The 15,369-nt window shown below is 32.0% G+C and overlaps 2 protein-coding genes across 2 annotated transcripts; one reads left to right on the forward strand and one right to left on the reverse strand.

The window, feature by feature from the left end:
• The first annotated feature begins 474 nt into the window (after nt 1-474).
• Nucleotides 475-5,233, forward strand: LOC129286910 (extra-large guanine nucleotide-binding protein 1-like). The gene is given in 9 exon segments (XM_054923011.1): nt 475-1,847; nt 1,922-2,059; nt 2,155-2,177; nt 2,179-2,257; nt 2,348-2,524; nt 2,757-2,934; nt 3,270-3,511; nt 3,844-4,007; nt 4,417-5,233. Coding segments are annotated over 9 exon segments (2,625 nt in total). The 5' UTR covers nt 475-827; the 3' UTR covers nt 5,021-5,233.
• Nucleotides 5,234-5,292: 59 nt separating this feature from the next.
• On the reverse strand, nt 5,293-5,998 carry LOC129286911 (uncharacterized). Its single transcript, XM_054923012.1, has one exon. The coding sequence runs from the start codon at nt 5,953-5,955 to the stop codon at nt 5,521-5,523; it is 435 nt and encodes a 144-aa protein (XP_054778987.1). The 5' UTR covers nt 5,956-5,998; the 3' UTR covers nt 5,293-5,520.
• Nucleotides 5,999-15,369: the final 9,371 nt, after the last annotated feature.

Here is a 15,369-nt window from a genome sequence, read left to right on the forward strand (position 1 = left end):
AAATATGAAAAGATAAAGTTAGTTAAAAAATAAATAACTATTTTACTGAAGGGTAATATTTGATTAAAAATATTTTATATTTTTAAACAGAAGAAGTATATGCAAATAAATACTGGAAAGTGAATTGTTTGTTGATTCATTCAAAGCTGAACACGTGCATTTTTAATTTTTTTTAGAAAAAATTACACCTAAATTCTAAATAAAAAATTATTATTAAAAAATCACGTAACATTTAACTAATACTTTCAGATATCAAATCATATAAATTTATAACTTAACAAATATCATTTACAACTTATTATTATAAGTTATTATTTTTTTATAAATTGTAAATATTTATTGCTCAATTATACATGTTTCTTACTCAATTATAAATTTTATAAATTTTATGAAATTTTTGATAATAAATTTTCTTCTGCGTACCTGAATGTAGTCCCCTTCTCTCTTCTCGTTCGATCCTGGCTCACCATTCCACTTCAATCTCCGTCGTTTACTTGTCATTTTTCAGTAGTCACTACCGTCTCGGCGTCTCCTTCGACATTTCTTCCTCTTAACGTACAGTTTCGCTCCTCAATATCTTCACTTTCGTCCATGAATCACACTAGTCTAAAATCTCTCTACCATAACTTCTCTTCCTCCATCATTTCAAGGTTCACTTTTTCATTGAGTTTTGCCTTTGTCTCATGGCCTTTTTGCTTCGTGGATATTCTTATTACCTTCCTTGCTTCATGGGTTCTTGGCATGATACGTTCTTGTCCAAAGAAGTTTAGATGGTAATGGTTATGGGTTCGTAAAATTAAGAGTGAGTTTGTTTGACGCTAGAATTAATGGATTCGCTTCTGAAAAAATGGCTGCCTGGGGTGCCTTCATCAGTTTCTAAAGATAACGACGATCATGACCTCGAATACTCCATTGCTATGATATATGATGGTCCTGCTATAAATTATTCGATCCCAGAAATATCTACTTTCGCAATTGATCAAATTCCAATTGCTTCCGTAGCTTCCATTTCTTCCGATAAGCTTTCTGTTCCAATTATCCAGCCCATTGTGAAAACCAGTCATACAAACCTTGTCCATGACTCTAAATCGAACTCCCACTCCTCAACCATTGAATTTCCAAACAGAATTAGTAACTCGGGTTCATGGGGCAATGATGATAACAAAGAGGATAGATTCTTTCAAAGTGAAAACAATCCCACCAACTCAGAAATAACAGAATCAGGTTCAAACTCTCAATCAGTCTTCTCTGAGATTTCTTCTTGCAGGGAAGGTGACTGTAAAAACGACACAACGAGACCCACACTTGTCAAACGACCTTCAACTGTAACCTTCCGTGATCCTGAGTCAGATGCCTTGATAGTAGTTAGCGAAAGATCTGATGAATCTCAAGCTGGAAGGTACCCTGTGAGACCAAAAGTTGAGAGAGCCGGGAAGAAAGGTACATGTCATCGGTGCCATAAAGGTAACCGTTTCACTGAAAAGGTAATTTGCATTTCTTGTGATGCCAAGTATTGCTGCAGTTGTGTCATAAGAGCAATGGGGAGCATGCCTGAAGGAAGAAAATGCATTACTTGCATTGGTTATCGAATCGATGAAAGCAAACGAAGAACCCTGGGGAAAAGTTCTCGGATGCTGAAGCATTTGATGTCTGAGTTGCAAGTGAAGCAAATAATTTACGTTGAAAAGTTTTCTGAAGCAAACCAAATACCACCAGAACTTGTTTGTGTGAATGGGAAACCTCTAAATAGGAAAGAGATGATGCTACTCTTGAGCAGTTCAAATCCACCGAAAAAGCTAAAACCAGGTTTTTATTGGTATGATAAGGCATCTGGTTTATGGGGAAAGGTGAGAATTAACTTCCATAATTAAATACTTTTATAAGCACACCTCAAATCTTTTTGCTCGGGTTGATTATACAGGAAGGTAAAAGGCCCAGTCAAATTATAAGCACCCAGTTGAACGTTGGAGGTGTATTGAAGGAAAATGCAAGCAATGGAAACACAAATGTGTTCATAAACAGTCGAGAGATTACCAAACAGGAGCTCTTGATGCTCAAGGTTGTTTTGCGTGGCACAATCATATATCTTCTACCTTTTTTTTCCTTTGGATTTTGGACTATGTCAAAAGGAAATATTCCGTTCATTGTTTATAGGCGGCAGGAGTGGCATGTGAAGGTGCCTAACTTTTGGGTTAATGCTGATGGATCGTACAGGGAGGAGGGACAGAAGAATATCAAGGGGTACATATGGAACAAGGTGATTTTGTATAGTTTAATGTTAACTTTTTGGTTTTTCTTGTTACAGTTACGACCATTAGTCAATAATTGTTGGCTTCATTTTTTACAGACTGGAGCAAAGCTAGTCTGTTTTGTGCTGTCTCTGCCAAGGCCTCCTAACTCTGTCCCTCTTCGCAGTGAAGCAAGAGTCAACATTGTTACCCAGCATTGCATTGAGAATAAAACGCTTTACAAAATTTTACTTGTCGGATCTGCCAAATCTGGGACAAGCACTATTTTCAAACAGGTAAGGTGCTTTTTTGGGAGCACTCATTCTCGTGTATGGTGCTGAACTGATTGAATGAATGACTTATGCTTTGATTCAAAAAGCTAATAGCTTGCTCGGTTCTGCAAGATTGTATCATTACAAAATCTATTCGGACACGTGGTATAAATCCCTTGTCAAAGTTTAAAATTTCTCCTGTTTGTTAATAAAAATAATCATGAGTGACACTAACGACTGGACATGCACATCCTAGGCCAAGCTTCAGTACGACGTCCCTTTCTCCCATAACGAGCTCCAGAATATCAAGCTGGTGATCCAGAGCAACCTGTATACCTACCTCGGTATATTGTTGGAGGGCTGCGAGAAATTTCAAGAAGAGAGTTCATTGCAGAATAGGAAAAGACGGATGGTCAATGATTCCACCTCGTCTGGTAATTTTCTTCATAGCTAACAAAGTTCATCTATGTTTATTTAGTCCCTGGCGAAATTCAAAGCGATTGGTAATTGCTTTTTCTACATATAGTTTACACTCTAGTTTCTTTGCTATGTTGAGTCATTTTCTTAGGAATACTTCACCAATGTCATGAATTTGTTAATGCCTTCTGTGAATGCATAGCGTGATTCTTCGTTGTAATATTAATATTTCTATCTTTTCATCTGTGATAATTCTTCTAACTTGTAATTTAGCTCACTGAAGAAAGCATGTTTACCATTAGTTGGTAGCTTGTGTTATAAAGGGAAGGTGCTAACTTCTGAGTTACAACAGAGAATACAGGCAATACTGTTGAAACAACAGTATATTCTATTGGCCCAAGACTAAAAGCCTTCTCAGATTCACTCATCAAATACAGGATGTCGGGTAATTGCGGTGACATATTTCCAGCTGCTACATCTGAGTATGCATCTCTTGTAGAGGAGCTATGGAGGGATGCAGCCATTCAGGCAACCTACAATCGGCAAAATGAGTTAGAAATGCTACCAATAAATGCAAGCTATTTTCTAGACCGGGTAAGTGGCGCTACCATCCATCTTTTTATGTGATTTATAAACCTAATTGGCTAATTGTTTCTCAATTATGCATCTGAGTTGATCAATGTACTCCTGCTGTTTTTCTTTTCTTTTCATTGCTTTTTTGTTCTTGTCACCCCTTCTGGATGTCGCAACTTTCAGGTTTCAGTAAAGTAAACGACCTTCTGAATCATTTTTGTATGAATTTGTAGTCCCTCAATTTATTAAAATCTATTATTTCCCAAATTTGGCCATGGACATGGCAACTGCATCATTTCATCTCGTGATCATTTACTATGCATCAATGCCTAAATACTTTCCCTCATGTGCAGGCTGTTGAGATTTCCAAGACAGACTATGAACCCTCTGACATGGATATCTTGTATGCCGAGGGTATGACCTTATACAACAGTCTTGTTTCCATGGAATTTTCATTTCCTAAGCCCGTTGATGAGGACTCCGTGTTCCCCGAGTTTCGGCATGATCTGTCCTTCAGGTCAGATCTCCGTATTCATGCAGTTTTACATGTGTGACAATTCACTTCTGGTCATTTGAGCTCAAATCCTGCGACCATCCACTGAAGATCTAGTTATAAACCAAGAAGGGAAATGAATTTATTCTTGCACGAGACTAAGATAATGCTTCTTTCTTAGCTTTTTTTTTTTTTTTAATTTTATTAGGCGAGTCATTATTTGCTTAAATCAGTATTAATAGCAAACATCCAAGAACGGTGCATAAATTTTTTCCCTTTAATTTTCAGATGCTAAAGTTTTCTTGTGCTAATAATGGAAGCTACGTCCTTTTACAAAGGGGCCACTTTGTGAGGTGTGGGGATGATATGAAACCTGAAGTATCATATATTTTGCAAGAGCTTAATAGTTTTCATTTGCTTGTTTTGATTATAGATACCAACTCATCAGAGTGCATCCCAGAAGCCTAAGAGAAAATTGCAAGTGGTTGGAGATGTTTGAGGACATGGATATTGCCTTGTTCTGTGCAGCCTTAACTGACTACGATGAGTATATTGTTGACAACAATGGAGTTTCTACCAACAAAATGCTTGCAGCTAAGCGTCTCTTTGAGAACATGATCAGACATCCAACCTTCAAAGACAAGACATTCTTGTTAATACTGACAAAGTTTGATCTTTTTGAGGAAAAAATTGAACTGGTGCCTCTAACGCAATGCGGATGGTTTTCTGACTTCAATCCAGTGATCAGTCACAATCACGACAGCGCCTGTACAAGTAACCGAAGCAATAACACCCCACTGGCTCACCGTGCTTTCCATTATATTGCTGTCAAGTTCAAGAAATTGTTTAAATCTCTGACAAACCGAAAGCTGTTTGTTTCACTGGTTACCGGTTTAGAACCTGATACTACGGACGAAGCCCTCCGATATGCCAGAGTGATCATGGCTTGCGAAGAATGGATACCACCACCTTTTAAAAACGACAAATCAGAGATTACTTCAACAACCTTCGAAATCGAGGAAGCAAGTTCCTTCTGATTCTTGCCCGAAATAATTGATATACAGGCTGTTTTGTTAGAAGAGTTAATGTCTATTCTCAGTATTCTCAGAAAGTTGGTCGCACATTCTAGGAGCTGGAGCCTAAATTTATGTTTAAGAACTAATAGGGTATGTTCTGTTGTAGTTTCCCATAAACTTTTGTTTGCTTATACTCGTCTACAAAACACAAAGCAGAGGAAAGAGTTATTTCTATCATCTTGGATCTCAATGATGCAAGGTATTATTATTCTTTGCTTCCATAGAAATAGAAATTACTGCTAGCTTCAATATTTCATTAATCCAAAGTTAAAGCTCAGTTCAACCGAGGAGATAGAACATTTGAGTTTTCATGACCATTCCTTTAGAGAATGAGTCAGAGTAAGAGCGGTATAGATGCATCCATTTAAGAATTAAGATGGCCCCGGAAACCAAAAAAAGGTTTAGCCTGAGTAAACCTGGTGTCGAAATATATACAAATAAAAAACATGAATACAGACATATCACCAAGGCACAAATCGATCCATAAGCAAACACACAGATGCTTCAGACATCATTGAACTGTCCGTCCGAACACCTCTGTTGTCCTTCTCGTTAGAAGCTTCCTTGTGCACAGTTGGCTCAGCTCGTGATCCTTCTCTGGGCTTAGAAGGCAAGATCTTCTCTTTCAACCTTGCCAGCTCGCCCATCCATGTCTCAGCGATGGTAGACATTTTCACCGGACTCTCACGATCAGAATGAAGAACCTCTTGTTTGAACTTTGGTGTTTGGAACGAAGCCTGAGTGATGAAAGGTTTATATAGAAAAAACAAAAAGAGGGGAAGGCCATGAAAATGGTGGCTCCGGAAGCTGTCAGAAACGGAAGCCGTGGACGCCCAATGAATAGTCGAAGGAATCACAGGAAACGAAAGGATAGCCCATAGGAAAAGGAAGAGCATGTGCGGCGTCGCAGTTTGGGATATTCTGTGGGACAAATCAACTGGCTTCCCTTTTACTTTCATGCCGCCTTGAGTTTTAAGTTTTATCATTTATGTGATCACAGCTCTGGCCTCGTCACTTGCAGTCCTTTTTACCAGCAATTCTTGAGATAGGATCAAGAACCTTCAAAGCTAAAAGCAATTATTGTTGCACAATAACATGCGTCCAAGTGTGAAGCTTGTTTAAAAAAAAAAAAAAATTGTCACTGAAGCGATATGAACCAATATTTATATTTTATATTTTAAAATTTTATTTAAGAAAAAAAAAACATTTCATTCGATCCTAACAACGATCGACTCTATCAAAATTTTAAACAATTTTTATCATGGAAGATATCCGATCTAAAAATTCTGTGTTATATGGAATCACGTCATATATACTTAATGGTTCAGTTTTTTGATCCAAAAATTGTTCTTTTTCATTTTTTTTTTGTGCAACTGCACCTGGTATTTCAAACACACGAAAAAGTTTTTGGCGGAGAATAAGGTATAGGCCCAATTACATTAGGATAAAAACTAGAAGATCCTTGTGAACGAGGTCAAACGAAAAAATTTGGACGGAATCATGCAGAATGGTAATTGTAGGAGAGAAAGATCAAACAACTTGGGTTGGCTTCCATTGGGCTTCACTGGACTCACAGGACATTTGTGGGCCTGGATCCATTGAATGGTCATGTCTGTGGGTGCCAACTGAGGCGTTTTGATATACCTTTTCAATCATAAAATATGTTATACAAAACATTAGTTCTCATAATAATAAAATAAAAATAACTTTAAATAAGCCTTACATTAAAGTGTTCACAAATGTTATCTTCAAATTTTTAAGTTTTCTAAACAAGATTGATAATAGAGCCAGATATTTCTATTCAGGCAAATGATAATGGAGAGGATCACATCCAATAACTTATTAAAAAACTTATTCAGGGAATCAACCAATACAAAAATATTTATTATTAAAATAAGAACATGAATTTATTCATTTTTTGATGAGACTTGTGTTTGTAAAGAGGTTTTTTGTCATGCCGTAGGTGTGATTCTCCCATGATAATATGGCCCGCCAATTGGGAAGTTCCTGGGAGAACCTGTCGGGATTCAATAAACCTTGTAAAGTATAAAGAATAAAGGAATCAAGACTTACCTTTTTTTTCGTTCGAAATCCATATTTACCAACTTCAAGATTCAGGGTCAGCATTATTTAGAAAATTACTCAAAAATAACTTGGATGGCCCTTTTTAGAGTAAAGAGAATAAATTACACCAACTTCAGCAGATTTTATTAGACATGGAACAATTAACTGTCATATTTTGAAATAAAAAACAGTGTAATTTTAATAAAATTTTAAAAAATGTGTAAAATTATGTGAAAATAGATGCTCCGCCCCCCCTGACATCTTGCTCCTTTGAAGAATTTTTTAATTAAACACGCAACCGAAACAAAGAAACTTGCAAAGAGACTGAATGGAAGTGGGGTTGAAATGTAGCTCTCGACAAGAAGCTTAAACAAAGATTACATGCCTCCAGAAATGAAAACGCTTTGACGCCCAAAATAGAGACACAACCTCGACGCCTCAGTTTATCCCAATAGTCTGATGATATGAGATAGCGTGCCACTGCATGCTTTCTTCTTCTTCTTCTTCTTCTTCTTCTTCCATCAAATAAGCACTGAATTGCTTGGAAGAGTGAAATGGATGAAAATTAGCAATGAACAAAAAATGATTATGGCTTAATGATTTTTCTCCTTTTTGGAAAACAATAACAAACAACGAAGAAAAAATCAGTATGTGTTATTATATTTTTATGAGGGGTGTAGATATTGAAAGTGACGATTGACAAAGATAGGTGGAAGGAGTGAACAGTGCCCTGTGGAAGTCTAAATAAATGTCTTTGCATGACGATAACTTGTTTCCGCCCAACTTGGTGCCCATGATTTACGCGCCATGCCCAAAAGAAGTTAGAATCTTTCATATTTATCTCATAAAAAAATCTGTGTGCGCGCGCAAGGAAAAAGGAAAATCAAATTTGAAAACATTCTAATCCTTCCCACAGTTTTGAAATCTCTTATAAAATGAGATGCTATTATATTGCTCGAAATTGGATTTTATAAAAAGGAACAAAGGGAGTAAAAACAAAAAGAAAATTTCCCACAAACTTAGTACCCGTTTGGATTTCAGTTAGATATAATAAATTATAAAAATAATTAATTAAATGATAAATTTTAATCATAATTGATTATATTATAATGTAATATGTTTTAATACTATTTTTTTAAAATTAATTTTAACAAAATTGAAGATATTTGAATAATTTATTCAGAATCAATTTTAGTTATATAAATTACCATAAAAAATATTATTTTTCTAAATTAAATTATTGATAAATTCGAATATAATATTGAAAAACTAAAATATATTATTTAAATTATATATTTTATTAATTATAAAAATTTAAATTATATTAATATTAACAATTTTAATTTACGTAAATAAATAACTTGATATATCTTAATTCATAAATTTAATAAAAGAAAAAAATTTAATTCTTAAATACCAAGCATCAATTTTAAATAACTAATAAAGATGACAATGTAAAAATTGATCTCTAACGACATCATGAATATAAATTATATCTGACGAAAATATTAAGCACTATTTAAAAATTTTGGTAACATAAAAAATGCAGTAATATAACAAATGATGTTTCTCTAAACCTTTGCAATAATTTTTCTAATGAGCCTTAATTTTAAATTAAATTAAATTAATTTTTTCTATCAATTAATATTTATTTAAATTAATTTTATAACAAGTGCTAAATGGAAGATAGTGATTGACAGAAACTTATATTATTAACTTTTTTGAAGATTCAAAGTTCGAATTTTATTAAAAAAATAAAAAAGAAGAGAGTTTTATTTTATTTTTATTAAATTTTATACTTTTTTATAATTTTTTTGGACATTTCTTATAATTTTTTCATATAATTTTGAAGCAAAAGACGCGAAAGCTGAATCTTGTAGCTTTGAGGGAAAATTAATTTAATTTTTTGGATAATTTATGTTTGGGTAATTAATTGAAAAATTGATTTTTTTTTTACCCAAAAAATGGATTATGTTCCGTATCCAAACACACACTTTTACCACTTACTACTGTCGTTGATCACTGTCAATTACTATCAATAGTTCTCTCCATCCATTATCATTGGTCATCATTATTAACTGCCGCCATCAAATAGTGACCACCATTAAAGATCTCTGGCCATGTTGGCTAGCAATTACCATCAGTCGTGGCCATTTATTAACATAGACCACGGCCTTTAATAATTGCGGACCAACATTATCGATTGGGTTTTTTAACTTTGCAATTGTTTTCAAATTAACAAAATGAAACATATTTTCTTTTTATTTTGTTTTGAAAAATAATAAAAAAAAAGAAGTTTACAAAATTTAGTTTTTAAAAATAAAAATGAAAACAAAATCAAACACCATCTAACTTTTTTAAGGTTTTAGCATGTGCTCTATCAATTTTTATTATAAGACATTTTTAATTATCTCATTAAAAATAGAATAAATTTCCAATCTTACCACTATTTAAATAAAATTTTTAAAATTTGCATCACATTTTGGAAAAATAGGCGAAAAGGATCTTATTGGAAAGAAAATTGGTCCCAAAGATCAAGATTAATATTTTATTCATTAAATAATATGAGCAAATAACCAAAATACCCCTTTGTTTAAACCAGCAAAATTAAAAAAAAATAAAGGCTGCTTGTTCATCACATGCACCTAAGCAAGAAGCATTGTACCCATGATAATGAAAATTAGTAATTTTAATTATCTTCAATATAAGGTTTCTAGCTGGGGTGCAAGGCTTTTGACTTGAATGTAAGGCTTCTGGCTTAAGTGCAATGTAAGGTCACCTTTTTTAACCTACCATCAACTCCAAAATCAATGCAATCATGGAACTAACCCAATTGAATTATCAAGTTTGTAAAATTTACATAAATGAGATTCCAAATTTTTAAAAATTAACATGCTAAAAAAATTATTTCCTAAACAAAAATAAGAGGAAAACATGTATACGAAAGTATGGGCATCATACAAAGTAAGATAACATTAAATTAAGGTCAAAAGAGCAAAAGTAGTGATTCTGCCATAATACATTGCAGTATAAAATTTTATGTTGCGGCATGAAATGTAAAAGCCTCATAGTAAATGTTTTGACCAAACTTCTAACGCCTCCCAAATTTTCATCCGACATTCGATTGAGGTGACTTAGGTGTCTTCAAAAAGCTTTCTCCGAGTTCCAGAAGTAGGATACACAAATATAAACTTACCCATTTATGCTTTCAAAACATAACTAAGGTGTTCAAAATTATAACAAAGTATCATAAGCTCATAACCACCCCTAGATCATACTTAATAGACTTAATAAGACTTGTGCAACATATTACAACACTCCAATAACATGTACAATACATTTTTAATGCTTAACCTTTAATTTCATAAAATACAAGAGGGAGAAAATTCTTGCACAAATTATCCATATTCATCAATAACAACTCAAAATACGCTTTATACTACTTGTACAAATATTTTGATCCTGTGTAAGGTTTCACAATCACAACTCACTAACCCAAGACATAAAATATATAAGTTGTACATAATAATAATGCAAGTAGCTCAAAATAATCATATGATTCTTAGTTGGCAAATTAACAGCATTAATACACATAAACAAAACAATGAGGCATATAAGTAAGATTTACTCTATAATCTTAAGCCTCGACACGTTTCCCTTGATCCGGATTTGATAAGTTAGGCCTTGAAAATAATAAAGAATGAAGGGTGAGTACAAATACTCAGAAACTAATTTCTCTCTAATCTATACAGTTGTATATCAATTAAAGATAGATGCAATTGGCAATAGCACACATACCTTTTTCACATATATAACAAACATAGCCACGATTACAATAGTGACAATAATGTAACTAGGCATTAAAAAAATATCATTATGTATTTACTAATTATGCACAATATAGGGTCATAAAACTAACAACCATGCACCCCTAACGCATGCCGGACCACAATAATAACAACCATGTGACCGGATCTCAATGCATGATCAATATCAACCTTGTATCTTCTTGTTACCTTTGATGTGAAATCAGTGGCTATTAAGTGGCTATGTTCATAATACGGATTAACCCAGCATTTCATTTGTGAAGAGCTATCGGGCTAATGTTAACTCACTCACTTGTGTACATCGATTTTTTTCAATACTAACAACCATGGAGTGTCATACCCCTAAAGCAGCCTCCTCATGAACTGGTGGAGACTAGTTAGATTTGAGTATTGAATCAACCATGGGACAAAGACTACCTTTCAATTTTAATGGTTGGTGTCAAGGTAAGCTTTCGATTTTAATGATAAGCCACCAGTATCACATGAGTTTACCAAGCTACTCCTCTCTTTAGGTGAACTCCTGCCAATGATCATATTATGCACAACTTACACATATTATGCAATCTCATCAACAATTCATCTCATATGAATTTGCAAATTCCCACTTATATACTCATCACATTTCACACGTCAATTATCACATTTTCATCAATTTTCATAATGACATGCCATCAAACATAATCATTAATCTCATATATGCATCATGTATAGGGTTTTTCATTTTTTTCAAAATGATTTCACACATGTAGGATATGCATATTATTTACAACCATTCAACACAACTTTCAAAAATGCCATATTTGCATCAAAGAGTTTAAAATATTAATCATGTTTTCAAAACAATAATTTAAATCAATAAGCAATTAATATCCAACCATACAAACTAAGTTTTCACTGATTACCTCAAATCTTTAAGAGATTAAATGTTTATCCCTCAATAAAAGCTCTTTACAAGCTATACCAAAGCTTGAATGGTGTATAAGATGATTAATCTATAATTAATCATACCAATCATCATTAATATCATCATAAATACTCTTTTAACTTTCATAAATCAACACTTTAATTATTCAAAATTTCAATCTCTTGCACTTAAGCATAACCATTAGGTTTATTATTTCCATTTAGTTTTTATTAACTTAAATAATCATTAATATAACACCAAACAATCCAAAATCACATTTTGAAAATCTAGGGTTTGTCCAAAATGGATAACCCATGGTTACAAGCTTGTAAAAACTTATAAATTATGTGTAGAATACTTAAACAGCTAACATTTATCCTATTTTGACAATGGGTTTGGACCTATTGTAACATCTCAATTTAAATTTTAATAGTTAATTTGGGTTAATTAAAATTTTGGAGAATATTTAGAGGTAAGCAAATTAGTAGGAGATAATTATTAAATCAAACTTAGGATATAATTATAAGTTAAGATTTTAAAAATTATTATTATTATTATTATTATTATTATTAGGAAAGAAGAAAAAGAAATATATATATATATATATATTTATATATAGGAATTAGAAAAATAGAAAAAATGGGGAGGTGGATGTTTTGCCGCACAGGTGTAATGTACATATATATATTAATATAAAAAAACAAAAAGAAAAAGAAAAAGGAGGGGGCGGATTACGTACAAGATGTACACACACACATTATAAAAAAAAAGAAATGAAGGTAAACAAAAAAAGGTTGTGGACCCACACAATTTTAAATATCCCCCACCTCTCTCCTTTTTTCATTCCTTTCGTCCAGCCTTTTCCTTTTTCTTGCACATGAGAGTGGAGACAAAATAACGCAAGTCGTCGGCGAAAAGGGATCTAAATTTTAAAAGTTTGGATTCTAATAGAATATTTAATGTGTTATTTTAAACTTTTTAAATTATTTAAGTGTTCTAAAATTTTTTTTTAACCATCCTTTCTCTTTGGTTTTTGATTTTGTGATGGTAGAAAATTTAGAGTTTAGAAGAGGGATGAATTTATGTTAAATAAATGTGATTGTTGAGGTTGTTAGTGATATAATAAATGTTCTAGAGTATAAATTTATTGATGAGCTTGGAATTTGAGGCTTATGGATCAAACCCTAGGTTAGATTTTATTAAATCTGAAAGTATATGTTGATTTATTAAGGTTTAGATGATTGCTTGGGATAAGAAATGTATTATTATGGCTATAGGATGATGATTCTAAGCTTGAGACTCAATTTCTAATTTTTGGGTATTTTAGGTGCGAATTTATGAAATAAAAAGAAAAATTTTGATAACAAAAATTGGTTTAGAGATTGATTTTAGCTTATTAATGTTTATCGATGACTAAAAAAGGAGTTAGAAATTTTACTTAATAGTACTAACTCTAGATTTGTATTAAGATTGAGATTAAAAATTATGTTATATTCTCTAATCCTATTATTAAAGTTATTTTATTAGTTTTAATAATTGAAACTAATATTTATAAATAATATGCTATTTGTAGATTGTGTTGTTGGTGAAGATTGTGGTGGAAAAGAAATTGTAAGGAATAATTTATTGAAAAAGTCACAAGGTAACCATGCTTTTAATTTGTGATTAGTGTTGCTTCATGTTAATTGGGTGATTATTGAGAAAATTATGAAGTGTTGTTGAGAAATTACCTTGTTATGTTTATGAAAAAATTGTAAAATTGTGGATATACATTTTGAAGTATTTTTGCCAAGTAGGATGTTATATTGTAATATTATTAAAAATGAGAAAATTGCAATATTGTTATGAATTTGTTTGATTATTGTGGGAGGTGTTGGGAGGCTTATTGTTGTTGTATTTATGTGCCATATGGTACGCCCCTATTAGAGTCCAATAGGTGGCTTGTAAGGGCTCAGACTAATTTACCTTTAGCTAGGTAATTTAGCACTAAGTGAGGGCTACGGCTCGAGATTAATGGAAGGAGATAAGGATGGTTGTTTGTTATGCATTATAATATTTCTTGTATTTTTGTTAGAATTATATAACTGTTGTTTTCTCACTTAGCAAGCACACATTTAACTATTTATATATACTATCATAAATTAACATTGGTTATTGGGACTTTTGAGTCTCATTATGTGGTTAACAATTTTCAGGAGAAGAGCCACGAGTGGCGCGTGAAAGAATCCCTGAGGCTTAGTGGCATAGATCCACTGTCTCTTTTAAGTATTTGATTTATGATTTTTAATGTGTTATATTACCAATACTAGGGCTTTGGTTTATTGACAATTATATGAATGTAATGATGTAATCATGCCCTTCAAACTATTTCTACTTTTGATACACTTTGAATGATTGTAACTTTGATCTCTGATTTATTTTAAATGATTTGAAATGGCATGATTATGAGGCCAAATAATTAGCTTGTTTTGGAAATTGATTAAGTTGTTAGTTATTGGTTTATGGTTTGCACTTGTTGGGAGTATAAGGATAAAAAATGTGGTTTTAGCCTAATGGCATGTGGGAAGTAAAATTTATATGAGATGTTGTATTGTGCAAGCTTAAACTAATTATAAAATGTTTTATATTGAATTTATTGATATAAAATGTGTTGGGTGGCTGTAACCCAAATATAGTTGTAAATGTATATTAATTATATAAAATTGTTTTGTATTATTTAAAAAAGGGTTTAATATTTTCTATTATGGTAGTGCTTTAAATTATAGAATTGTTTCAAAAAAAAAAAGGATAAGTTGACTTCTGTTTATCATGGTAGACACTTTTCTACCATGATTGAGTTAAATTGTTTTAAAAAAAAAAATTAGGGTGTTATACCCATAGTCTTAAATCTCACTTCCAAAATGTGTAAAGGAAAGAAGAAGAGATAAGGAAGGCATACCTAGATAAAACTAAGCTTCAAACACTTTCAAAATGCCCAAAGTTGATGCTCTAATAGAGAAAATACTCATTTAGTCGCTCCCTTACTATTTTTGGTTTTACTCTCTGTTTTTCAACTAATTTTGCATTTTTTTAAAAAAACTGGTTTAGGAAATATGCTGTGACATAATGCACAATGAGCTAAAAATTCAATTTCTCTTTATAATTTGAGCCCGAATAATCTAATTCACTTCTGAACCCAATTCAATGGCTAATTTGAACTTAATTTTGATCTAGATGGTCCAGATTTTAACTATTATTATATATATTATATTTTTAAAATAAAAATTTATAAAAATTATAAAATAATTTTAGTAAGTTTTTTATTTTTAATATGGTCTAAATGTAATTTGGAGGGTCTAATTTAATTATAAATTTTTATAATTACTCTATATTAACTATCCAGATGTACTCTGCACAGTTCAGATTAACACCATATTAAATCTAAATTATGCAAAGTATATCTGAATAATCAATATATAGTAATTATAAAAATTTTAATATTAAATTGGATCTTACAAATTAAATTTAGACCATAT

The sequence above is a fragment of the Prosopis cineraria genome, unplaced genomic scaffold, assembly GCF_029017545.1.
Source record: "Prosopis cineraria cultivar Desert tree isolate PC_DT_omini unplaced genomic scaffold, ASM2901754v1 PC11, whole genome shotgun sequence".
Classification (NCBI taxonomy): Eukaryota; Viridiplantae; Streptophyta; class Magnoliopsida; order Fabales; family Fabaceae; genus Prosopis; species Prosopis cineraria.

Coding starts and splice junctions, on each gene's coding strand:
- LOC129286911 (XM_054923012.1), bottom strand. CDS start 5,955: ATGCTCTTCCTTTTCCTATGGGCTATCCTTTCGTTTCCTGTGATTCCT.